Source organism: Amia ocellicauda, chromosome 6 (genome assembly GCF_036373705.1).
Source record: "Amia ocellicauda isolate fAmiCal2 chromosome 6, fAmiCal2.hap1, whole genome shotgun sequence".
Taxonomy (NCBI): Eukaryota; Metazoa; Chordata; class Actinopteri; order Amiiformes; family Amiidae; genus Amia; species Amia ocellicauda.
Window position 1 is genome coordinate 11971098 of NC_089855.1, and position 27862 is coordinate 11998959.

The following is a 27862-nucleotide window of genomic DNA, read 5'->3' on the forward strand; positions in this document are numbered from 1 at the left end:
GGTCTAATGAATCAGGGTTTTTTCTGTTTTGTACAAACAGCAGAGTAAAAGTGTGACACCAACCACAGATGTCTGTGGCTCCTTCATGTATCATGTCTACTGTTCAGGCTGCAGTTGGTACAATAATTGTATTAGCAATGTTCAATAAACATATTTTGATCCTGGGAATATCTGAGTATTGGACCAAGTGTACTTAGCAATGCTTCATTGCTTTCCCACAAATGGCTACACCAGGATGCCAATGTCCCTGTGCTGTATATGCACTTAATTACAATTAACTCATTATTTTTTCAACTTTAATTAAAACTAACTCTGATTGTAAAATGTATCTAATTTGTGTTGACTTGTGTGAATCTCCTTGGATGCTTATTTATTTTTTTTGTATCTGTACATTGAACTTATATATTGTAGCGACCTTGCCTTTTTCTGGTCGCTGTGGAAATGAAAGCACTCAAAGCAGAGTTTTCCAAAGCAAAACTGTCGTTTATTAATCTTGTCTAAGAGGTACATCCACTTTCCCCTTTTTCCTTGAGGTATAATAAACTTCATACAGACCTAGTATCCTTTAGCTAACTCCTACTCGACTCCCCGAGCGGTGCATCACTGCGCCCTTATATATCCCCCTATCAGGTGACTCCCACTTGCCTAATCACCGCTCTCCAGCTGTACCACCCGGTGGCGGGGGGAGCCACACAAACACAATTAACCCACAAACATCCCTCCCTAGCCCAACACAATAACACCCCACATGTAACACACATGAACACTCATGCACACCCACAGACAAACAGGGTCCCCGAACTAACCTGCCCACCCACGATACACACTTTTACACCCCCCCATCCCTTTGACTGCCCTACTGGCATAGACAGACACACACACACACACACACATACTCGCCCTGGAGACACCTGCCAGGATCACTACAATATTTAATTCCTCTGGCATTTCCTCAGAATTGTAGAAAATTGAGTTAGGAGGCTGGCTATTAATTCAAATCAACCAAATACGTGATATGACATGCAATTTGAATGACAAATTGTGGAAAATAAGTGATACAAAATGTACAATTACAAAAATAGAACTGACAAAAATATGAATACTAAGTATGAAATGTAATTTAGGCATGATGTGTAATTGAGATCATACCTAGTACTTCAATTACTCTTCAAATAAAACATGAGTGCTGTCTGATGAAAGAATCTAAGGGCCGGATTAAATCAAAACTTTGACCCACCCGCTAACAGAAAACTACAGAACTGTACTCAGTTGCGACTGCATTTTTAGTAAGATGGCACTTTCTTCTAATCAGAAATGTAACCCCTGTGATGTACAGGTTTGTAGTTTTCTATTAGCGGGTGGGTCAAAGTTTTGATTTAATCCCAGCCTAAGTCACAATGGACACTTGATTACAAAACTATTTATAGATGTACAATAAAGGGCATATTATTTTATGGAAGAACCAAACCAGAGAATATGGGCCATATTCATGAAACTTTTATGCCAGGTTATCGCTACTTTTTTAAAGAGGAAAAACAAATGTCCAAAGCTACTGATTCAAAAAATACTACTACTAATAATAAATTATTTCATTTATAAAAGGAGCAAGTTTTATTTGACACTTCACAATGTTTTTCCCAATAAGGAAAAAAAAAATGTTAATGGTAAACGTTTTGTGAATACAGCCTTAATAATATTATCCACCATAATAGCCAAGTTAACTACATCACTGCTTTCTATCAACATTGAACACAATCAGGCCTCCAGCTAGACCTGATGTGCCTGTTTATCTTTTCAAATGTGACGAGTTTCCATCAGATAAGATCCCAATAGTTTGACTTGAGGAAAATGAATTAGCACAAGACAGTTGTACATTGGATTTCTAGTGTGCTGGGAAGAGCTTATTCAATCTTCGTCTGTATTAGAAGAAGTGCCTGGAGTGTGCAGTCATTATTTCTCTAAACAATACATTTACACCAGGCACAGATGAACTCATCCCAGCAGGAAATGAAGATGCCGTTTTAAAACTATATTAACTCAAAATCCTATCAGTTAGTTTGATTTTCTCTTGGTTATCCTCTCCATTTTCAAAAAGGAAAAGCAGAAGACCTACTGTGGATTTACCTTCCTTCAAAATGCATCACTGTTCTCCATCAGCAATCACTAGAGTAATGCCTATTTATGTATGTATTTGTTTATTTTTACATAATATTTCCTCTTTTGAAGTACATGATGTAAAAAGTCTTGTTTTTTTCATTGTGGGGATTTATTAAAGCATTGTTTTGACAAAAGCCACTTAATTGTTCAATTTAGGAGTAATTATTATTATTATTATTATTATTATTATTAATAATAATAATAATAATACTATTAGTAATTAGTAATTATTAGTAATAATACTAATAATACTAATACTAAATTAAAAATGTATTAGTAAAAAATAATAATTAAGGTTGTAAAAGTCCTTACAATGCAGATTGAAACTGAAAACCAAATGGCCTTTGAATTTCACAATCAGGTCAAAGGCCATATGAAATTATTAAAAAGGATAAAGCGATTGTTCATAAAAAATTCAGTTGACATTGATAGAATATTAATATACATTTCAACATGCATTTATACAGAACATTGTCATACAAAATTAATAGCTCTAACCCTACATTGATTAAGTGCATTCTCCAGTTCAAGTTAAATATATTCTTCAAAGTAAAGTAGTGAGTGTAATCCTCAGATTTTATTCTTGCCATTTATTTATTTTACTTTTTACCAATAGCTGGAACAGTCCAAGAGACTGCTGCTCCTTTCAGAAAACACAATCAATATAGGAAATGCAATGTCGTGCCTATCTTTTTTTATTTTATTTTATTGCATTGTCACAGACAGCACACACACGATAAAGCCTATACACACAATACTGATATTTTTATTAACTTTGTGATTCAGTAGATTATCATCTCCTAAACCCTTTCACCTTCAAGCAAAACAAGATGGCTGTGCATTCATTGAGTGGATCAGATTCTCAAATATTACGACATGGGTAAAGTAGCTTCTTTGTAGAAAGATTTCTGCCATACATACATTCAGTGGGTTTTGCATGTAGTTCCATTCCTGTCATATCCCGTTGAAGCTCAGTGCTTACTGTGAGAAAGAATTTGCTTTTCAAAGAGCTATGGCAAAAAGATAATTGTTCTATTAAGATTCAGCGATGCATTCATTATACACAGCAAACCACATAATCCAGATAACAAGCAATTTAAAAGAACATTCTTCTTCTTCTTCTTCTTCTTCTTCTTCTTCTTCTTCTTCTTCTTATTATTATTATTATCTTAATATATCAGGGCTCTGCCCTGCTAATCAAATTACAGTTACATATACATATACACTCACCTAAAGGATTATTAGGAACACCATACTAATACTGTGTTTGACCCCCTTTCGCCTTCAGAACTGCCTTAATTCTACATGGCATTGATTCAACAAGGTGCTGAAAGCATTCTTTAGAAATGTTGGCCCATATTGATAGGATAGCATCTTGCAGTTGATGGAGATTTGTGGGATGCACATCCAGGGCACGAAGCTCCCATTCCACCACATCCCAAAGATGCTCTATTGGGTTGAGATCTGGTGACTGTGGGGGCCAGTTTAGTACAGTGAACTCATTGTCATGTTCAAGAAACCAATTTGAAATGATTCGACCTTTGTGACATGGTGCATTATCCTGCTGGAAGTAGCCATCAGAGGATGGGTACATGGTGGTCATAAAGGGATGGACATGGTCAGAAACAATGCTCAGGTAGGCCGTGGCATTTAAACGATGCCCAATTGGCACTGAGGGGCCTAAAGTGTGCCAAGAAAACATCCCCCACACCATTACACCACCACCACCAGCCTGCACAGTGGTAACAAGGCATGATGGATCCATGTTCTCATTCTGTTTACGCCAAATTCTGACTCTACCATCTGAATGTCTCAACAGAAATCGAGACTCATCAGACCAGGCAACATTTTTCCAGTCTTCAACTGTCCAATTTTGGTGAGCTTGTGCAAATTGTAGCCTCTTTTTCCTATTTGTAGTGGAGATGAGTGGTACCCGGTGGGGTCTTCTGCTGTTGTAGCCCATCCGCCTCAAGGTTGTACATGTTGTGGCTTCACAAATGCTTTGCTGCATACCTCGGTTGTAACGAGTGGTTATTTTAGTCAAAGTTGCTCTTCTATCAGCTTGAATCAGTCGGCCCATTCTCCTCTGACCTCTAGCATCAACAAGGCATTTTCGCCCACAGGACTGCCGCATACTGGATGTTTTTCCCTTTTCACACCATTCTTTGTAAACCCTAGAAATGGTTGTGCGTGAAAATCCCAGTAACTGAGCAGATTGTGAAATACTCAGACCGGCCCGTCTGGCACCAACAACCATGCCACGCTCAAAATTGCTTAAATCACCTTTCTTTCCCATTCAGACATTCAGTTTGGAGTTCAGGAGATTGTCTTGACCAGGACCACACCCCTAAATGCATTGAAGCAACTGCCATGTGATTGGTTGGTTAGATAATTGCATTAATTAGAAATTGAACAGGTGTTCCTAATAATCCTTTAGGTGAGTGTATATATATATATATATATATATATATGTATATATATATACACACACCGATCAGCCATAACATTATGAGCACTGACAGGTGAAGTGAATAACACTGATAATGTCGTTATCATGGCCCCATGTCAGTGGGTGGGATATATTAGGCAGCAAGTGAACATTTTGTCCTCAAAGTTGATGTGTTAGAAGCAGGAAAAATAAGCAAGCGTAAGGACTGAGCGACTGCAAGGGCCAAATTGTGATGGCTAGACGACTGGGTCAGAGCATGTCCAAAACTGCAGCTCTTGTGGGGTGTTCCCGGTCTGCAGTGGTCAGTACCTATCAAAAGTGGTCCAAGGAAGGAAAAGCGGTGAACCGGCGACAGGGTCATGGGCGGCCAAGGCTCATTGATGCACGTGGGGAGCGAAGGCTGGCCCGTGTGGTCCGATCCAACAGACGAGCTACTGTAGCTCAGATTGCTGAAAAAGTTAATGCTGGTTCTGATAGAAAGGTGTCAGAACACACAGTGCATCGCAGTTTGTTGCGTATGGGGCTGCGTAGCCGCAGACCAGTCAGGGTGCCCATGCTGACCCCTGTCCACTGCCGAAAGCACCTACAATGGGCACGTGAGCATCAGAACTGGACCACGGAGCAAAGGAAGAAGGTGGCCTGGTCTGATGAATCACGAGTTCAGGGTATTGACTTGGCCTCCAAATTCCTCAGATCTCAATCCAATCGAGCATCTGCGGGATGTGCTGGACAAACAAGTTCGATCCATGGAGGCCCCACCTCGCAACTTTCAGGACTTAAAGGATCTGCTGCTAACGTCTTGGTGCCAGATACCACAGCACACCTTCAGAGGTCTAGTGGAGTTCATGCCTCGACGGGTCAGGGCTGTTTTGGCGGGAAAAGGGGGACCTACACAATATTAGGCAGGTGGTCATTATCTCATGGCTTATCGGTCTATATATATATATATATATATATATATATATATATATATATATATATATGAGCTCCCTTTTGAATCGCCTCCTCTGCTCCCTTGTGAGATGCTGCAACAATAAAGATTATGCCCACGTGAATTACAATAAAATAAAAATAAGTAAACTAAAAAAGACTTAGAACTAAATATTTGGAGGCCACATTGTTTTTTTCCCCATGATCCATTACCTCATCGCAAAGACTAATACATGGATGGAGTAAAGACATATGCCTGATAGCATTGGCCTTTTGAAGACAGCAAGCATTTGCATTGTATTTTCATGACCTTCTTAGTAGCCTCCAGGAATTTCAAGGTAACCTAGCCAAATGCCTGTTTTCTTGGGTTTTTCTATCTACCTATCTATCTATCTGTCTACTAATACTGCATGGACAGTGTACAGTTTTCAACATTTATAACAGGTCATACAATTCAGTGTATTGCGATTTAGCTATATGCTAATTTGCATGACTTGTCCCTGAGCAGGAAGCAAATACAAATACATGAATATAAAGAGAAAAGGGTTACAAAAATAATAACTTTCATGAATAAATCACCTTTTTCTAAGACATTTAACCAATCAAATTCCCCTAAAAATAACAGGCTTGACCATATAAACAAAAATACAGTTTCAAAACAGTCATACCCTACAAATGATTAGTGGTATACAGCCCATGACACAGTATATACAGCCACACCATATGCAGTGCATTATGGGTCATGTGTATGAATCTGTTTCTATGGCACAATCATCAAATATAAAATTACACCGTACAAACTGATATACTGCCATACTGTAAAGAAGCTCTTGTATTGAAATCTTAAATCTGCTCTAATACAGAAGAAAAGGATAATTTATAATAAGTAAAAACATGTTTTAACAGGTTATGTAGATTACAATCAACATTGGCAGATTATTTTGCGTTTGAAGCAAGTTTTCCACTGATCTGCATGAAAATCAGAACCTAGGTGTATTATGCTATAACTGTAAAACTGATTAAAATAGCAGCAACCTGACTTTAGCTACAAGATACAGTTTATAGTTACTGATGTCACATTTCCTCTGCGTTGAAATCAATGCCAAGTGCGCATGCATTATTCACCGCTGTGTTTTCAGGGTTTAACCATTCAGGGGTTGAAAACAGATCCCCTTCTTCCATTCTGTCACCGAGAAAACAGTTCATTACATTAACAGTTAAACCTGAAAGATAAATGGTTTCATCTTATCAAACGTGCCTGCAGATATAAAATAAACAAGTAACCAAACACTATTGGCCATTACTTTGGAATGGAAAAAAAAAACAAAAAAACTATTCAAACAAATAAGTCAGGGGTGAATTGAAACATTATTGAATTTTTACTTTTAATGTATGGGCTTTGAATTGAACATCCCTTTGTCAACAGTTTAGAAAGTCTGCAAACTATAGAACAAAGGTGGAACATGATAAATTACTGATAGCTAACTCAGTTGAAAAGTATAAGATGATTGTAAAACTGTCTTCTCTAAAAGCCAATTACTTTTACTGTGAAAAAAGTGTGCGTTCATGAATGGGAGCTGGAACTCCTCTCTTGTGTTTGGCTGTTTGCCAGTCCAGTTAGATTATCCTCTTGGGATGTATAATAGATCGTACAAGAACCATCTTAGGGATTGCGTGATTGATTTTCTACAGTAGCTTTGTTAACACAGAATTGACTGTACAGCTTTTATATTATTTGCACTATTGACATATGTTATGTGATTTATGCAGGTTTCCGTATTCAACTTATTAAGGGATCATGATTATTTACTTGTGAAATTAGACACTGACTATTCCAAGATAATGACAGAAAACATAATTAGAACCTTCTCCATTTCAATCCTAACTGGAGTGATCTCTGACATTAATTAATTGGACATCTACGCATGTGTTCCAAATTAGGACAAACGTGTTGTTGTTTGAGACTGCAGTAACTTATAGGCACGATATTGTTATATTTTGCCTGTGACAATGGACAGATTCCAAAATAAAGCTGTGCACAATGTGTGTAATAGGATGCAGTTCCATGTGTTGCTTTAATGACTGCATCACTCCCTTTTGATAGACAGCAGTTGGAATACTGTTCTGTTTGATAAAGGTCTCTGCAGAAGCAATTCAATATTATTACTGCAGTTCTTTTCCCCTTCTTTCTTGTCTTTCAAACTGACTTATAGTGTCAGTAAAGCTTTTTTTTCCCTACTTCATCAGCTTGCAGAAACATGAGGCTGATTCTCCCTAGGATTTGTAAGGAATATAATTTCTTATTCACCTTGATTGCTAGACATATGTATCTATTAGAATCAGTTGCTTATCTATATCCAAATCCAAAACTCTTTTAAAGTTGTAGTAATTCTGATAATGTGATACATATTGAGTAGTTATTGCATTAATTCAAGGTATACTTTTACTATTTCTGTTTTTAAATTAATATTTATATACATAAAGTGTACACTTTATGCTATACCCAGAGAGATATACCCATATGTATACTATGTATACTAACACGTTTACAAAGAAACAGCTATAAAAGCCAGTGTGGAATATTTCACCAACTCCCGTAGCTGCTTGGGTGCATTGCAGGTTTCATGCTGTTGGGTGTCTTACTGCTGTGTTAGTTGGACAGTGGGCTATCTGAGCTTGCAGTGTGAAAAACAGAGGATAGCTTTCACAACACAATGCACATACTGCAGGTGGGGATCTTTGTCTTATCTTGCCTCAAACAGCATGGATGTCATAGAAACATGGATTGAGGGACAAAATAATGTAATGTTCACTGCTATGTATGCATATTCTATACATTTCTCTTTTCCACATTTTGATCACACTATATTTAGAAATACTCTCTTAACTGACAATCACTTTCAATGCAATTTGGTGGATTTCTTGATATTATAAGCATTTTCAATGACTATGTATGCCGCTAACCCTTTTCCATTAGTGAAAATCATGTTATGCATGCAAATAAAAATGATGAATGCAGATGGCACCACGAAGGCTGTAAGATGCACTGCCATCACTGAATCATTGACCTGAACTTCACCGAAGCAGACCCAGGTTTTGCCTTAAATATTTTAAAAGGGGAATTGTATGTTATCACTGCTGTAGATTATTTTCCACCACCTTGTCAATGACAAACAGGCTCTGCTACCAGATTCTTGAAATGTCTGAACAATATACTATGGAGTATGTAAAGACCAGCAGCAGAATATACAATTTAACAGACATCAGGTGTGCTACAATTGCTACTACTACTACCACCACTTTTACTACTTCTACTACTAATAATAATAATAACAAAACAATAACCACAACAGACACAAAAATGATTGTTAATAAATACAATTTAGTGGTATTTTCTTTTCTGGGCTATATTGATAACTCCTGTGGGGTATAATCGTGACGTCTCTAATGCCACCCATTGAAATGGTTAGGTATAAGTGCGACGTCATCCTGCCATCCTCCAATGGCAGGAGCTGCAGCCCGGCTCCTGTGTGTGTGGAGGCGGCGAGGGCGCTCTGCTCTGCGGGAGCGCAATGGACTCACAGCACGGAGGGATGGAGGAGGGATGGAGGAGGGATGGAGCAGGAAAGCGCAGAAAGCTGCATGGACATGACCTAAACCAGGGACATCAGTGCAGTGCGTGTCGGTTTCTTCTGTCTGTATGCTAGATAAAGATGCAACGTGACCTGCAACTGTGCACATTGCAGCATAAGACTTTTGGAATGACTCCAAGACGGATCAACTTTTTTTAATGGGGTTGTATTGCTGTTAGAAATGATCAAACCTATTGCAAACCAAACTACTGACTAAAGTATCTTCGCAAAAAGGGCATGTTTTAAACTGCAATAACAGAAACTATTTTCCGGATGTGTATTACTTGACAATAACCGCCCATTTCGCGTCCACAGTCTGAATAGAGGATATATCCAATATATATGTAAAATATGAAGGAGTGCATATGGGACAAACAAATTACAAGAAAATCGCACTTATCAAATAGTTTGTATTCTATTTTGTGCTGGAAAAATCGCCAAGACTTGAAACAATAGCATATTATGAACAGGTGTGGGAATATGAGTGTGAGGAAAGATGCGCAGGCAGGTGGACTTCAGTCATACACATAAGGTGATATTTATGTAGCTTTTCTTTCTTATAGAGACGACTACACCACATCAGCAGCTGGAAACCGTGTTATTTCAGCTGTATCACAGTCATTTTATTTTATGAGTACAGACTGAAGGGGAAAAAAGTTATATTGCTTTTCTTCATTTGTTAAAAAAATGGCAAATCCATGAATGGTTTATTTTTCCAAGGGCTGTTAGTTTTCAGAGATTTAGATATGTCCACACAATGAAGACTCTGTTACACGTGTATAGTGTCGTTTATTGCTTGCTTGGTGTTATACCTTTTTGGAAATAGCTTTGACTAATGATGGATAAGAGCGGTGCCATCGACTGTCGTTGAGGACAGAGCCAACGTATTATATATTATATGTATCTAGCAGAAGCGTCCCACATTAGTTTGCTGTTTCCCAGCTAAAATCATCACGTTGCTGCAAGGTTGTGGGGACGTTGTGACACTCCGGCACTGGCGCCGATATCACTATGTTAGTTACTATGACGTACCTCAACTACAGCTCCAATATCACTGGAGAAGATCCATCCTCTTTACTCCACCAAGACTGGGATGCAACGTCGGGCTGGCGACTATCCAGGACGGGACATACGGTGGTGTCGGTGTTCCTGGGGTCGATTCTGATCCTGGGCTTCTTCAACAACCTGGTGGTGCTGCTGCTGTTCTGCCGGTTCAGGGCGCTGTGGACGCCGGTCAACATGCTGCTGCTGAACATCAGTGTGAGCGACCTGCTGGCCTGCGTCCTCGGCACCTCGCTGAGCTTCGCCTCCAGTGTGCGGGGCCGCTGGCTGCTGGGCCGGCACGGCTGCCTGTGGTACGGCTTCATCAACTCCTGCTTCGGTGAGTGAGGGCTGGAGTGCTTTATGTAAGACCTGAATGGTGGATTCATAGACGTGCTGTGTGCAAATGAGATGAACAATGTATCTGAAGGAAACACGGATGGACTGCTACTGCTGCTGCTACTGCTGCTGCTACTGCTGCTGCTACTGCTACAACCCCCCCCCCCCCCCCTTATGACAAAATCCTACAGGATTCCTGCACGAATTGTACAGGTGTCTTGCAGGAAAATGGTCTGGACATCTTTTAGGATTGCCTGCAGAAAAGCTGTACAATTCCTGAAGGAGTCCTACTACTACTACTAAAAAAAAAAAAAAATACGCACACAAACCAATATAATATGCACGCAAACCGATATAGTACGCACGCAAACTGATATAATATGCACGCAAACCGATACAGTACGCACGCAAAACGATATAGTAGGCACGCAAACCGATATAGTACGCACGCAAAGCGATACAGTACGCACATAAACCGATATAGTACGCACGCAAAGCGATATAATATGCACGCAAACCGATATAGTACGCACGCAAAGCGATACAGTATGCACATAAACCGATATAGTACGCACGCAAACCAATATAATATGCACGCAAACCGATACAGTACGCACGCAAACCGATATAGTACGCACGCAAACCGATATAGTACGCACGCAAACCAATATAATATGCACGCAAACCGATATAGTACGCACGCAAAGCGATACAGTATGCACATAAACCGATATAGTACGCACGCAAACCAATATAATATGCACGCAAACCGATATAGTACGCACACAAACCAATATAATATGCACGCAAACCGATATAGTACGCACGCAAAGCGATATAATATGCACGCAAAGCGATATAGTACGCACGCAAACCAATATAGTATGCCCAATACACACACAAACCGTTGTATTATGGCCTGTTTGGCCCCCCATAGTACTGTGGTGCTGGTACCCCCTGGATGTTACAATATGTATTTATGTTAAATTTGTGTCTTTATGTAGGGGACAGTGTATATCATATTTTAAAAATAGATGCTGCAAGATTGTACACAATATTTTAAATGGGGTTTGTCTGACTTGTACAGCTTCCTTTGATTTAAATTCTACACTTTAGCCAAGTTTAATTGTTTGCCATTTCATTCTTGAACAGTTCTCAATCCATCTGAATCGTCTTTTTCTGGGTTTCAGTTTAGTATTCTATGCTTGTGAGCACAGCGGGAATCTCCTTGCATTTTCAATCAATGTCTAAAGATCATGTTGAGTCTGAATAATACACATGACTGCAGCTCTCCCAGACAAGAGTTGGTGACACTGGTATACCGTTTGCAAAAGACTGCATACCAATGTGTACATGTCAGTATTAGGATTAATATAAACCCCACAGATTGTACCTAACTATCAGGCTATTCACGTTATGTTATAAATGCAATCATAGATATGAACATAATATTTCACTAGTTATTTAAAATATGTATTACGTATGAATAACTTGGTTTCTAAATAATACAATTTATACATCCATAATCAATAAACAATAATATTTAAAAAATCCCCGTGACCCTGCTTCAATATAACAATTTAGTAGCATTTTTTTTTCTTTTTCTTTTTTTTTTCTTATTTTTTTGAACAACAGAATGCATTTTTCAAATTAAAAACAGGGTTATTGGGTACTTAAACCAGCGGAGGTCTTCATTTGGTATTTTCCTTTGGGTTTTATATCAGCACTTTAAAATCTATATGCATTTTCTGTATTTGACATGATGGGTATGCATTTTTATATATTATTGTTAAGTTATGAGTTTCGGATAGTAACCAAGACACTTTAAAAACTTGTTTTTATTAGGAAACAAGCGTGATAAAAACGTACCAATGATATGCCTATTATATCCATAACTATATTAAACATTTGACATCTGTTACACCTTGTACCAAAACTGACTGACAGGGCCCTATTTTAATAATCAAAATGTGCTTCTTTAATTACTGTAATCTGATTGCTGGTTACAGTTCCAATTAGATTGTCCTACTTTTAGCACCTTTACCATTCACCCCAGAATATTCAGTGAAAATACTGTGAAACTGTCGGTAAGAAATCACTTGATTTTGCATATTAATTTTTGGAAAGATTCTGTCCTGACAACTGATATTTTCTTCTTACATATCGCAACGGTAATGACATACATTTAAAAGTACGATTGTAATGATATACATTTAAATGAAAATGAGAAATTATGTAATTCAGATAAGTGAGATTATTTGGCCTTTTTACATGTCATGTCATTCAGTGGATTTTGAATATAGTTGTACTGTTGAGCACTGTGCCACTGTTTGAAATTGCATTGCATTTAAAATACGTTCAGATGGATTGAAACATGAGAAAGGCATGGCAATAGGATTTAAATATTTCAGGAGAGGAATTTCTTTCACAAATGGAAAACATTTACATTTCCTTTATGTGATGTATTTAGGCATTTTAAGTGAGGAAAGATTAAATGACTGTAGAATGTTTAACAAAATGATTTCAGCAGTAACAGTAACATTCAAATAGCTGCAAGGCAAATTCAATTATTTTGGTCTTAAAGGTATTTTAAATTGTTTATTTGCTTGATGTGAATGTGTCAAACATTCTGTGAATCATACAGCGTGTGAATTTCAGTATTAAGTGTATGTGACATGCATTTCAGGATATTGTTAGTGTTGTATATTGTATGTCATAATGTAAATATTACATTGGTGAGTTAAAGAAAATGGAAGGAACTTGACATCTCATATTTCATTCTCTGTATCATAACGGTCTAAATCTCTATGAAGTTAAAGAAGAAATAATATAAGAATTAATTAATTATGAACATTATATTTATACTGATTATATATATATATATATATATGTAGATTTTTTTCCAGAGAAACAACATAACGAAGATGGTTACTTCAAAACAGGAAATATATTTAGTCCAGGGAAGTGTTCTGTAATATTTTAAAATCATGATCATCTACCACAGGACTCTTACACAAGATGAATACTCTGCACAGTACAGTTTGCAGTTTGTCTCTCCACTATGGTCTGGGATGTGTCTGTGATTAAGGCTGCTGTAGAGGCTCATGGTAATAACTCACATGCAAGAGCCAAGCACTGATGATGGATAGATAATTAGGGCTTTTTGACTAGCTTGGTAACAATTCTGTACACTATACCTCAATTGAAGGTGTATTTGAGTTGATGAGTCCAAGAGAATAGGGCACATGGTGTGCTTTATTGTTTGCAGGCAAGCTCTGCATGAATTGCCAGATCCCAGGGGATAGTATCATAGAGCATGATATTACAATGCTGGAGGAGCTGCAGTCAGCATGAGGAATGGAAACCTGCTCTCCCATACGCTAACCATGCATGCTGACATTTAGCCAATAGGTCCAGATCTGCTGGCAATGGGTAATGCTTCTTGGACACAGCTTTATTGTAAATGGTTCTCTTTTCTTTAAACAATTTAGGCCAATTTAAATTGTATTTAGCCCTATGTGTGACTCATTTGAATATGAACCTACAACAATCCATTAATTTGCATCAAAACAGTACCATGGAAACAGAAAATCAACCAATTAATCTTTCTGTACCTTGAGCAAAAGAGGAAAAACAAAGCATTGAAACTAACCACTGTTGCACTTCTTTTGCAGTTTACAAACAAGCTATAATACTGAGATGTCGTTAGGTGTTCCTGGTAAAATTGAGAAGTTTGGTTATAGCAATCCTCACAGCAAGGAAAGAGAGTTGAAAAAGACCCCGTGGTTCAATGATCTCCATTATTATTTCTCTGCAATAGCAATAAGGACCAATGTTGTGGTACATCATCCATCACATCTTTATTGTTTGTATAGAATCTTCCTTTATCAGTAAATGCATCTAATATTGTTTATTTGGTATAGTATATTGTTTCAGCATTATATAGCTATATAATCATCACATAGCTATAGATAGCCATCAAGGTGACCACCCCAAAAATGCAAGAGATTGTGCATATTGCTTTTCATTGATAGGAAACAAAGCAAACACAAAGCTATAAAGTAACATTTCTCTGCACAAAATGTAGCATTATGTCATGATGGTCACCTATTGAAAATGATCAATCATGACATTTGCTTCAGTTTTCTTGTTAGCTTAACATTCTGAAGCTCAGTTTTCATTCAAGGCTCGGAGAAATACAAATGGAAATTAAAATAACTAGACTGGCATTCAAATGACTTTTTAATCCTGTGTAATTGTTTCATTAGCTTTTGTCAACTACGTATTGAATGCTACTTTATATAACAAAGATGTAACAAATATATAGATTTTGTACAAAAAACAAAAGCTAATTTAAAGGAGAGTATCTCCCACAAGGTGATGAACGGAGATGAATCATGGATCTTGTGCTCCAGCTAGTGCCCTTTTAGGACTGTAGGATCAATACATTCTTATATATATTTAAAGAGTATATCATTTTAGTCAATCAAAAAAAGGGATTTCAGACAAGTAGCTCAAGCTTGGTCACAATATATATAAGCATTACATCTATAAACATAACAATAAGATCTAAAACATTGTGGATTATCAGCAGGAGTCATCAAGTTAGCCCTTGCTTACTGAAAACATGCTCCCAGCTTCATTGTTTAATGCTGCATGAAATCCAGTTAGTGACTATAATAAATCACAGTCAGTGTTTGCTAGATGATAGTTTTATAAATATGCAGTAATGTGCAATTCATTCATCAAATCAAATATTATTATTGTTGTTGTTATTATTGCTGGATCATCTTCAAACATCTTCAATAACAGTTCTGCTATATTTTCACATTACGTGATTACTTTTAAATATTTCTCTGGCTATGTACTTGTATTATAGTATTACTTTCAGTTTGTGTGGGCAAAATGCTATTTTTCAAATCAAGAACATTTACAGATATACGTTTCTGCAGAGTCTGCTAGTGGTAGAGTGAGTCATTATCAAAGAGACACTTTAGTGAAAGGAAACAGCTTAAAAACTAAAATATCGTGACCCCCACTGCGATAATCACTCCGGCATTCTGCATTGATTCTGGTGTACTTAAGACTTGACTTGTTTCTTATATTCCCTGTAGTCTTCCGTTAGAACACATTATTCTACCAATATTTTGGATGCAAACTCTGGATTTGAGGTACGCATCAATAAACTATTTCCAGGGGTGCAAGGGTGCCATCAAGCAAATGAGTGAAGGTGTCTGCCAGGGGCAGTTGTAGGCTTCAGGGTTTTGGGGGGCTACGAAATGCTGTCCAGGATCGGTGGGGGGGCGCTGGATTTAAATCATAAAATCAATGCTGAATGTTAATTTGTATCCCTTACATAATTAACATACATTCTGCACTTTCACCTCATATCTCACATCTAAAGAAAAATCGATTTTCCAACAGGAGTGATTTTTGCATTTATGATTTCTGTTTTTCCCCCATGTGTGATACTGTTATATTAATTTGGAAACCTGACCTGTGAGTCAAATTTTCATGATTGAACATACAGTGTGTCAATAAGATACTCTAAAAGTCAATGATAGTCGGTGTCATCCTGTCTGTCTTTTCTCAGGGATAGTGTCCTTAATCTCCTTGGCCGTGTTATCCTACGACCGCTACAGCACCTTAACTGTCTGCAACAAGCAAGTTCCCGACTACAGGAAGCCCCTCCTGGCCGTGGGGGGCTCGTGGTTGTATTCCTTGATTTGGACAGTGCCTCCCCTCTTGGGCTGGAGCAGCTATGGACTCGAAGGGGCTGGAACTAGCTGTTCTGTGACTTGGACATCCAAATCCCCACAGTCGGTTTCCTACATCATCTGCCTCTTCATCTTTTGCTTAGCTATTCCAGTTCTTGTCATGGTCTATTACTATGGACGTCTCCTATATGCTGTGAAACAGGTGAGATGGCAACAGGGAACATCTGTGAAATGTAATATCTTTAATATTCATCAACCTCTGGCACTAAAAGGGACAATGAAAAGTATCCCCTCCCCAAGGGAAGACCCTGAATAAACTTTCAGTATAACATTGGAGCAAAATCACACTTACTTCCATGTTACTTTGTATGGGAATGTTGTGTGTGAAACTGCAATTTATTTGAGCTAAAAGCTTTCGAATCCCATGGTGCATTATGCATTTGATAAGTTCTTGGTGTATTTGACCAAAACACGAAACTGCAAATACTTTTCATTAGATTCCCCATATCTCATAACATTAGTATGTGCCCCCAACAATATCAAGTTTTAAATAATCTTTGACAGCAGAATGCAATGTATATTGTATATGTAGCTCAGAGTCACCAGATATATATTTTCTGAATACAACATAAATGGTCTATCTTTAAGCAGACTGGTTTTAGGAATATAGCTAAAGGGCTCAATATGTGAATGTATTTAAATACACGGTCATGGATTTTGCCTTTATCTCAGTATCCCACCATACTATCCGTCTGCTCACTCAAGATATCCTTGACGATGAATTTAGAAACCATGCACAACTTACTGATTAAGCGCAAGGTCAGAGTGGCACACATGAATAATACTCTCCTTTTTACCTGTGGAAAATGTTAGCGGCAAGTGTGGGAGATTTCAGACCGAGGCAGGAAGAAAAAACAAAACATGTAAATTAGGTTATCAACAAATAGGGCCTCAGTTTATAAAAGCTGTCCTCTACATATATGAAATTGTATGCATTAACACTTTTTATAAGCAATGAATATAAACCTACACCAGTTTTTCCACTTGTTGTTGTTTTGGAATCATCATTAGCAGGCCCCTTTCATCCTAGAATTCAAGGTCATGAATGTCAATTTCATCAAATATAAACATTATTAAACATGCTCTGGTCATTTCCTTTGATCTGGAATCTTCAGAGAGAGTTTTATACCAAAATGTGGAAAATGGCCTACCTAGGGAGTGTCACAAAACCACCAGATGAATACAAATACATAACTAAAAGGTGGATGAGCATTTTTACACATAAGAACAAAGTGGACTAACAAGAGGAGGCCATTCCACCCATCAGCTTGTTTGGTGTCCATTAATAACTAAGTGATCCAAGGATCCTATCCAGTCTATTTTTGAATGTTCCCAAATTATCAGTGTCAACTACTTCACTGGGGAGTTTTTCCAGATTGTGACAACTCTCTGTGTGAAGAAGCGTCTCCTGTTTTACACATGTAGACCAACCTTTAAAACTGCATTTGATATTTCAAAGGGAAACACCAAAATGAGATGTGTTCAATCTCTTCCAGGTGGGGAGAATCAGAAAGACAGCGGCCCGCAGAAGAGAGTACCACATCCTCTTCATGGTGATTACAACAGTGACATGCTACATGCTCTGCTGGTTACCATATGGTGTGGTGGCTTTACTGGCAACATTTGGTAGACCGGGCATTATAAGCCCAATTGCCAGTGTTGTTCCCTCCATCTTAGCCAAGAGCAGCACCGTCTTCAACCCTTTAATCTACATTCTCATGAACAAACAAGTAAGTGACGCAACCTTTAGGTTTGCTATGGTGGCAATGATGTTGGGATTTAGCACTTACTGGCTCCAGCACACGCCAGTTTTCAGAAAGATTTATACAGCAGTGTTTTACAAGTAACAGTAATAAAAGGAATATGTAGGTATATTATTAGACAGCAACTGCAGTGTGTCAGGTATGTCTTCCCATTTTCCAAGATGTCGGCATAATGAATGATCTCAAAGCAGTGTAATTTACAATATTTATTTACAGAAAAAAAAAAAGTAAACAAGAAAATTTTCAAACTGTATACAAACTATCAGTTTCTACAAAGTATGTTTAGTATAAAATCAAGTTAATCCAGTACAAAAATGATGATCAAATCACTAAAAAATGTTAACATTAAAAAAAGTGAATTGGCTTTTGGAAAATTATTGATTTATTGTTACCGTGGATATTTAAGGCTGTTCATTTATCCTTTTTCGGAGATGTTACAATGCATGAACAGAACAATTCAAAAGCTGTCACTACAGTGCTTTACTTTGATGTAGTTTACAATAATGAAGATAATAAACATAAGTACCGAAACAGAAAACCTTGCCACTCAAGCCATTTCACCTACTCAATGATGAAAGTGTGGTAAAGACCTAGATACGAATGAAGTAGTACAGCTGATTGAACAATCATCATTCCCAACATTAACTCAAATTCCAATCACATCTGTCACACCAACAAGATAGAAGATAAAAAAAAAGCTTGTTGAACCTTCATACAATGTATACAAATAATTTCTAAATAGAGTAATGAAGAGTTTTTCATACATTTCAGTTTACAGTTTTTAAAATCAAATGGTAGTTGACTTTCTAAGGCTCAATGCATGTATTTATTTTATCATTTAACAATGACAGAAAGACATTTACTTGACAAGTTCAGTTCAGTTGGTAATGGAATCATTTTGCATCTTTGCTACAGCACCTTGTTTTTGGATTACTACTACTACCGATTTTATACTGTTTTTCTTATAGTGCTACCTAAGAGTAAGTGAACGATAAACTCTTAAAACTGGTATGTATATAATAGTAGATGAATTAATGTGTAAGTTCCAGCTGTCCACCAAGTATAAAGTGAAAATACAAGGGTTCAGTATGTGCCCAAGCAAAATTACATGTTTTCCGAAACAAATATAAATATATATTAAGTAATCTTAAGGGAGACTTGATCCTTTATATTAACCATGGAGTATTTTATACAGAATTAAAAATGTAACCACTTACAAATTTGACTGTAAATCATATATTCCAATTCACAGTATATTAAGTGGAAAATACTTTTTAAACGTATTGTGTGGCACAAGCTGTAAAGTTACTATTATGCAATGCTAACGTAACACTGACTTGTGAGACAAAGCATTAAGCAAATGATAAAGACGTTGGTTTACCAATTTCTAGTTATTAAAAAAAAATGTAAATATAGACATCGTTACTGAACGTTGAGTCATGTAACACTTTTCACTGTTTCATGCAGACAATCTGAGATGGTAAATTATTATTTGTTTTGGAAAAAAAAAAAGTCAATTTCTTCCTCACTCTCTGATATACATAAAAAGAATATTAAAAATCTGCTTGCTATTCCCATATTAAAATTACATAAATAATCAACTTATGAAGGCTGCCTTATACAGCCATGATATGTATAGTATCATGCAAAATTGAATTACTTTTTATTTATACACTTCCACTCTTCATTAGATGACAAAGATAATTAAATTTGGAATATTATAATAAAAAAAATTAAGTGTGCGTGTGTATAAAAGATTTACCATCAAAAACAAACAATACATTGATATATACGGACCGACATTTTCTAAACAGATTTTACTGGTATTTAATCTCCGCTGCTCAAATGAAAATTTGAACATATTCCCCTCTTGGTTAGAAGGCTGAAGCTTTCAGAAATTACTAATTGAGGCACAACAGGCACGGAAATCTGGAACAATACAGCAGCTGATTGCCTGACTGTTTTAAACATGGAACTTGACTTCTTAAATGTCACCATATCAAAGTACTCCATAGAGACCATCCATCCATTTTTAAATCTAGTATGATGGGGAAAAGTGACTCTTGAAAACTAACTTTAAGACAAGGAAACTGTCCAGAATAGACACTGTACACTTAAGAATAGTATTGAGGACAGAATAAAGTAATAAACCATGTGAATTTGGCAGCTCCAAGACCAACAGTATGTACAAAGAAAACCGAGACTGAAAATGTTATTTAGCTGCTGAACATGGTAGATGGTAACATGAAGGTATGGGGGTGTTTGTAGGCACACAAACTGGAGAAACAGTAACACGTAAAAGGAACTGTATTTATCCACTATTCAACATTTTCAAAGTACCATCAAGGGGAACGGTGAGAGAAGAATGACCTCCCCCCAACGTGATAATCCCCCTAAACAGACAGACTAGCCTGACATTACTGTATCAGTTAAAAGAATAAAAGTGTTGAAATGATTTATCTTAACCCCTAAAAATGTTACAAGATGCGTTTGACAGAAGAACAAAAAGAAAAATTGCAACCACCATAAATATGCTCTCCAAAATATCTTGTAATTATAGCAAAACATGCAAATACTCTGCTAAACTTGTGTGAAAAATACTACAGCATGTGAAAATGATTGCTAGTGAGGAGGCAAAACATTTTATTTTGAAAAGGTTAATGCATTTTCACATAAATCAGTTTATACCAATTATTTCTGAAAGATATTCAGGTTTCCCCATAAAGTTGACTGTCAGTGTAATTTACATGTGTTGATGATGGATTTATAATAAGCTCACAATCAAAATATTTCCCAAAAACAACTATTTGGGACTTTCTGCCAACCTTAGGCTGAAGATTTATAATTCAGCACTTATAGGAACCAATAGTCTATGTACTTGGTTACTTTACTGCAACAGTTACTCAGAGATACATTTGTTTCTACAAATATTTTCAGCTCTGAGAGAATTGGAGTATTCGATTTTTAAAATTGAAATATACAAGCATGAAAAATAAGTTAAACGCTGCATTTAAGTAACAGGAGAGCTCAATTTAAAAAACAAACAAGTAATTGAAAAAAAATAACTAGGTTTCCAAATTATAGTTACTCCTATGGCATTGAAAGTTTGTCATTCTTTTAACCACGGAGTATTAAAAATAATAAGAATAGTATAACCTATATTGAAATAAAGTAACCGTTGAATGTTTTGGCCTGGGAAAAAATTTATCACTTGGGACATTGATTGAATCGTTAATATTTCGATCATTATCACATGTAATTATAAATCATAAATTAAATCAATTATGGGCTAATGTATTTGGTAATTTCGAGTGCCCAGTGTCCTATCAAGTATATAGAAAGGTCTTTGTAACATCATACAATATGTATACACATTTAAAGACACCCCCTAATGATTTGTACAAGTGTAAAATACATCCATGTATGTATAAGCCTTCCATAATATATAACCAGCATGTGTTTTTTTTTTTAGGCTCAGTGAATGCAAAGACAAATTTACATGAAGCATTTTTCTACAGAGGTTCAGTATCATTCCATGTTTAAAAAAAAAAAAAAAAAAGTGGAGTGGAATGCTTGGGACATCCACCAATTAACTATCAAACCTAATCTGACCAATCGCAGTTGTTTCAAGTATTTATTATTAATTAGCAAGTGAAATATTATTGCACTAGTTCCGAACACTCACCTTTGAATACAATTTTATGTTTTACAGGTTATGGCACTGAATCCAGGCAAGGTCACTTTGCCTTTCTTTTTGAGATCTTTGTCTGTCCCCGTGTTCATTCGCTGTATCAGCATCTTCTCGTAGAGCAGGGGGTGGTAGGCCCCGAGAGTGCAGGCCGCATCAAAGTAGCGTTCGTGATAGTGGCACAGGTCCGTCTGCCGGATGGAGGGGATGTACTCATAGACGTGAACCTCATCACACAGAGACATCATGATGAGAATCCCTGAAAGACACAGAGGAGACCGTACATTATCCAAGTCAATTTAAGACTAAATTAATCCAATGCAGGAATACTCTAGATGCCACATGATATACCTCTAAACACATGCTGGCCCTCAGGACAATGCACTGCTATAGGACAGGAACTGTGCTTTGAACTGAAGTAAGCTGTGATCTCTTACTTGAGGAGATCCTTCCCACCCTCCATTCCATTTTTAACACATTCACTATCTGCTGAGCAGCACCACATTATGGGCACATCCACACACTAAAATCACAGAAGGGTGTTTCTTAAGAGATATCAAGCTGTGAGCTTAAAGTTCAAAGTCAGGAGTATGTCAAATCATAAACGAGTGCGCTTAGGTCACATACAGTCTGGTGATTTGAGAATTGTTGGTTGGAAATCCAGTTAGAAGGTGGAAATTCAAAATCAATAATGGTTGACTAGCAGTGAATAACAATTGGTGAACCCCAGCTGTGAATTGGACTTGAGGATGTTTTATTGATAACCTTGTCTAGATTAAGGAACATAATACCAAATACCCACATTCGGAACATTGTGGGTAGTTCTAGACCAATCATTAGATAGTATTCTTCCCATAAACACTATTTAATAGCTGCATTCTTTTTCAGTTTTACAGGTGTTTCCTAATACTTTTTCACTGCCAGCAACGACCTGCTCACAATGGACCGTCCACAGTACAGTCAAAGACTACCGTTATCCAGCTTAACCAGAGGGTGTACAGTAACACAGTAGCATGTACTCCTCAGGTCCCTAGAGATGCTGAAGACCATGGACATGCCACGGCAATGAAGGAAAAAACACCCCCAGAGATGACATTCTGATTTCCTAAATGAAACTGGGGAAGTTTTAACAGTACCAGGCCTAGAGAGCTGCCAAAATATTACAACCAGTATTTGACAGGTCTGGTTGTAGAGCGAGATATACATTCATTGTGTTGACTTACTAGATCATACTATTTTGTAAACCTTAAAAATGAAAAGTGTTTTGTTTCTAGCATCTGTGTATTCCATTGAGTTTATAATGTCATTGTTTCCATACATCCTAGAGATGTGTTAAGACTGATTAACTACATTTTATGTTGTTCATCTTTGTTGAGAACACATTTCTAATAAAGTGCCATAAGTTTAAAGTATTTTAAAAGTAATGCATGTACAAAAGGACAGAAGTGTGAAATAGTACTTTCATGGATGCAGCTTTACAATTATGTGTTGTGACTGGTTATTCTATATTACAGTTCTTAATTGTCAAATGTATGTATTATGTGTAAGGTATGTTGGCCTAAACGTAATATCTACTTATCAAAGATAGCTTGGTATTGTGATAAGCATTAATATACATAGATGTTTTCTTTTACCCAGAATTACTACTTACCTGTGACTACCTGGATAAATAATCTGCTGTGTATTTTTTGTGTTTTAGTGTTTTAATATACCAACTATAGGTTCTTGATAATTAACTGAAGAACATTTCAAACGTTAATGACAAAATGTTTACGCAAGCAGCAAGCTGTCGAAGACCTTAATAAGCAGGAAGCCTATTCGGTGACAGACTATCTGAAACATTTCCATGGTGTGAATTATACACATTGTGAAGGTTTAATTAAGATAATTATAATAAAATGATCTATTATATAATGCAGTAAGTTATGCATTGAAGCAATATATTTTGCAATGCACAACATCTGCCACTGCCAATCTCCTTTGTTTGTATTGTTTACTTTGTAAAGATCTTACATTCAATTGGAAATGCATTAAAAATTAAAAATGATATACTAGATTACATTAGCTTTTCCTAAGGTGATTATTTGAGGTGAGGTATTTGAACAATGGAGGTTCCCGTTTCCAAGTCCATCCTGTAGTCTTTAGTATGCTACGCACTACCTGGGTTATGATCTTATCAGTATGCAGACCATGGGGCGAGCAACAGAAGGACTCAAACAGAAAGCCTTTGATGCACTTGACACCAGTAATAACTTCCACTCGGAGAAGAGTTTAGATCAAGGAATTACATGAAATTCAGTCACATTAACTCTTAGTTGGCTACTGCTTCAGGAGTCATCTCAAATTCTAGTGTGCGCATGCACGCGTGTGTGTCACCGACTACGACTGCTGCTTCTATAATTATAATTATTGGGAATGACTCCAGGAAGGTGTGGGAGGGGCATGTACAATTGGAGGCTGGGGGTGCAAATGGAGTATAATTTTGGCAGATCGCTCTCTGCCACTCATTCGCTCTTGTAGTCCTGACCTACAGAGGCTAAATGAGTAACAAACTGATCGTACAGCCCTGTTCACGCAGCCGAGCAATTACAGCACTGAACGGGACTGACATACAAGCCGAGTTAACATATTTGCAACCAGCACAACTTTGCAAAGACAGAGCTTATATTAAGAATGTGTGTGACAGTGCTGACAGTATCTTTTACTGAAAGTTATTTCCTTGTTAAGCAAGTTAATACAAACAGAATTAAGACCTCAGTAAGCTCTGTGGCCATGGACACTTAATTGAACACCTAGGATGTTTACAGTACACAGACACTTACTGTATATGTATATTTTATATAAATAACCCCCAGAATAACAAGCTTTTAAGAAATGTAATGCTACTCACCGATAAACCCTGAAGAAGGAGGGTTGGGCTGAATATTCTCATGAGTATTTCCCTGAATTACATCCCAGAGCTGCCAAATGAATTTGGGATGGAGAATATAAAAAGGCTGGTGAGGGTACTTCTTTCTATATTCCACATATGGTGTGAAGAGGTTGTAATCAGGGTTCTTGTACCACTGTGAAAAAACAAGCTTTGTTTAGTATATATTTTACTAAAGTACAAAAGAGTGGAAGAGAGTTTTCTCCCAATGTTTCATCACTGCTATGTTCTCCTTTTCTACTGTTAAGTCTCTGCTTTGGTTAGTCCTTAATAACAGAAAACATCATAGACCAGTTTCCATGTTATTCTTCTAGACTTGAATAAAACAAGACTTCTATTAATAGAAATGAAATGCAGCTTCAGTTCTGCAAAGTAAAAGGTTGTTACAGGAATTTATCTGATTAATGATATTAACTATGATTAATAGTTTAAATGCAGACCAGGCCAAACATATTTGAATGTGGATGTTTCCAGTAAAATGTCAGGTCTAAAATCTTGCAAGAAATTAAAAACTGTTCCAAAGCATTTTTTTTTTCCATATAGGTGGGAGAAGAAAATATTATTGTGAAAGAAAATGCACACCTTAAAAGGAAATCAATTCAACACCTACACAAACATATATATATATTTTATTCTCTCCCAAAAACACAAATGCATTTATTATCAGATAAGAGGGTAATCCATTAATGTTAATAGACAAGTCCTTATTCTTGATAATGGGTGTCAAAAGTAAAAGCACGATTCCAATATGGATTAGTGTATAGAAGATCCTTAGAAACTAAATTATGTTGGCAAATTATGTGTTTTCTGAAAATTACTTTTCATTGTAGATGGGAAAGAAGTGTGGTTATACAGAACAAAACAATCTAGTGGTGACATAAAAGCCAAGTTCTTATAAGAAATCCTTGAGGTAATTGTGGTCTTCAATTGACAGAAAGGTGGGCAGGGTTCAACAACAACGTCCAAAAGTAAAAATAAACTACTCCTAATATTTTGTAATGGTCTAAGACGTATAGTGGAGCAATTTAATAATGAGTAAGTGTATTTTCATGCTTAAAGTTGACACTTTACGTTGTGATGAATTACCTGGATTACTTCAGGAACACAGTGAGCTGTTCCATGTCTTTGAAAAAGAAGACTATGAATATATTACAGATGTTCATTTTTTCCCTTTATATATCAGTCTCTTCCATTGTGTCCGATTTATTAAATGAAAAATAGCTAAAAACGATGTGCAATTCCCACCCTCTCAGCCTACTATACTTCCAATGTCTCTCTTGAAATGTTCTAATTTTCATCTTAACCTAATACTGTGTTCTACACTAGATTTACAAAATGAGAATAAACTAAACAGTTATTGATCACCCTGAGCAGAATTACAATAACATCGAAACGTTTCCTCCACTCAAACCTGAACAATGTAAGAGGGCGGGGATGGATGGTCATTGTGAGAAAAGTCCTGGGCACACAACTTCACTGACTGCATCATCTTGGTAATCTTTTAAAAGATATTAAGGATATCTAGAATGACTGTTTTACTTCTGATTTCCAGAATTAAAATGAAATATAAATAAATAAAATACCTACCTTGTGAAGGTTTACAGTATATGGTGCAGGATCCCAGGCAACCAAAGTAACATCTTTATACAGTGTGCTGATATTAAATCGATGATTTGGATTAGCAAGAATCTATGCATTTTTCAGATGAGAAACAAGGATAAAAAAAAAAAGTTTGTTAGTAAAATACTTATTAGTCAAAACTACATTTCTTATCAAAGTCAGAAAGTTACATCAATATGTTCTGCAATCATTTATCAAAATAAAATTAACTGTTTGTAATTATCATTATTTGATTAGTTTAATTTTCTGACATGACTGGCAGGTTCAAAAGATTCTGCCGACGTCTAAGGGATAGTTCACATCAGAGGTTTACACAGGTTTACACCCTGAAAATAAAATCGATATAAAACCTCCTCACCTGGGAATTAATAATGCGTATTGTGGTCTTATTCCCTACATCCATCTCATACCCCTCTGTTGGAGCAGTGTTGAACCTCAGGACTGCTTGGTGAGAATCTGAGGAGCCAAACAAGAGCTCTATCAATGACTATCAACTCTAGCTACTTGACTTGACAAAGAAGTATGTGAATGGGCCAGCTTCATTTAATGTTATGCAAAATGCAGTAAAACCCCACATCAAAATATAAAATCGATATAAAGTTGGATGGACAACAATTTATATTTGGATTTAATGTGTCTATTTACCTTTGACATTACAACATTTTACATGATTGAGAAATGTATTCCTAGTTAAGCATTCATGAGAAACTAAAAAACTAAAAACTACAGGACAGCTGAAACATTAAAATGCAACCGAGCACATATCCTCCAAATGAATGCTGCCATATAGCATTTTTAATGGACCATCTCGTCTCCATGTTGTCAGGCTTTGTTAGCACTTACACAGTTCTTGCTCCACCTAGTGTTTAGATATAGGAAGTGGTTATCGAGTACATAGCTTGTAATGTCATTTTTTTTTCTAACTATAAAGTGTTCATGTTTTGCGCTGCTCCAGACTTCCAAGATATCCAAAGATATGGTTCCAAATGTGAATCAGGTACTAATTAGCCTCTTGCATGCCTAGCTACTACAATATGACACAAATATATCTGCATTCCTTCTCAAATTGACCACTAAATACATTACATCGGTCAGTGCAAAATGCAAAATCCGATTTATATAATGCAAGTTATTTTGGTGAAAGGACATCTGAGTAAAGGAATATAACTTTTATCACATATTTGTAATTAAATAAATGTTTTTAAAACTATTCATTAAAAAGTCTGAAATGACCATGACATAAAAATGTATCTTGTAAAATCTCCCTGAAAACAACTTTTAACAACTATTACATGGAAAAAAGGCAACCACTTTTTATAGATTACAATTCATCATTAAAGCAAATTGTTCATGCTACAGGTAGAGTACATATGAGCAGTAAAGAGGAAAGCGACGTTAACACCAGGGGGTGCTCACAGAATGCAGAAAGCCAGGGGACCAGTTAGGGACCAATTGGGACCAGTTCACTCAGATTTCAGTGCTTAATTGATTCATTGATCCACATTTAAACCAAAACAAAAAGAACCCAAAATGTCAG

At 36.6% G+C, this 27862-nt stretch overlaps 2 protein-coding genes across 2 annotated transcripts in view; one reads left to right on the forward strand and one right to left on the reverse strand.

Annotated features, from left to right (window-relative positions):
* Positions 1–9142: 9142 nt before the first annotated feature.
* Positions 9143–23835, forward strand: LOC136750963 (parapinopsin). The gene is made up of 4 exons (XM_066706154.1): positions 9143–10549; positions 16142–16467; positions 17822–18055; positions 22665–23835. Exons 1-4 carry the CDS (start codon positions 10180–10182, stop codon positions 22875–22877), a joined length of 1143 nt encoding a protein of 380 aa, XP_066562251.1. The 5' UTR covers positions 9143–10179; the 3' UTR covers positions 22878–23835.
* st6gal2a (ST6 beta-galactosamide alpha-2,6-sialyltranferase 2a) overlaps positions 18282–27862 on the reverse strand; it is a 30283-nt gene continuing 20702 nt past the window's right edge. Inside the window, exons 4-7 of the mRNA XM_066706153.1 lie at positions 26684–26781; positions 26293–26394; positions 24667–24841; positions 18282–22035 (exon numbers count right to left, since the gene is read on the reverse strand). Of these exons, the coding sequence (XP_066562250.1) occupies positions 21788–22035; positions 24667–24841; positions 26293–26394; positions 26684–26781 (623 nt within the window). The 3' untranslated portion in view covers positions 18282–21787. The remainder of the gene's footprint in view (positions 22036–24666; positions 24842–26292; positions 26395–26683; positions 26782–27862) is intronic.

Excerpts from the sequence above, each read along its gene's own strand:
- LOC136750963 (XM_066706154.1), top strand. The coding sequence starts at position 10,180 with ATGTTAGTTACTATGACGTACCTCAACTACAGCTCCAATATCACTGGA. Across the intron at positions 10,550-16,141 it reads CTTCATCAACTCCTGCTTCG|GGATAGTGTCCTTAATCTCC; the intron begins GTGAGTGAGGGC and ends GTCTTTTCTCAG. Across the intron at positions 16,468-17,821 it reads TCCTATATGCTGTGAAACAG|GTGGGGAGAATCAGAAAGAC; the intron begins GTGAGATGGCAA and ends AATCTCTTCCAG.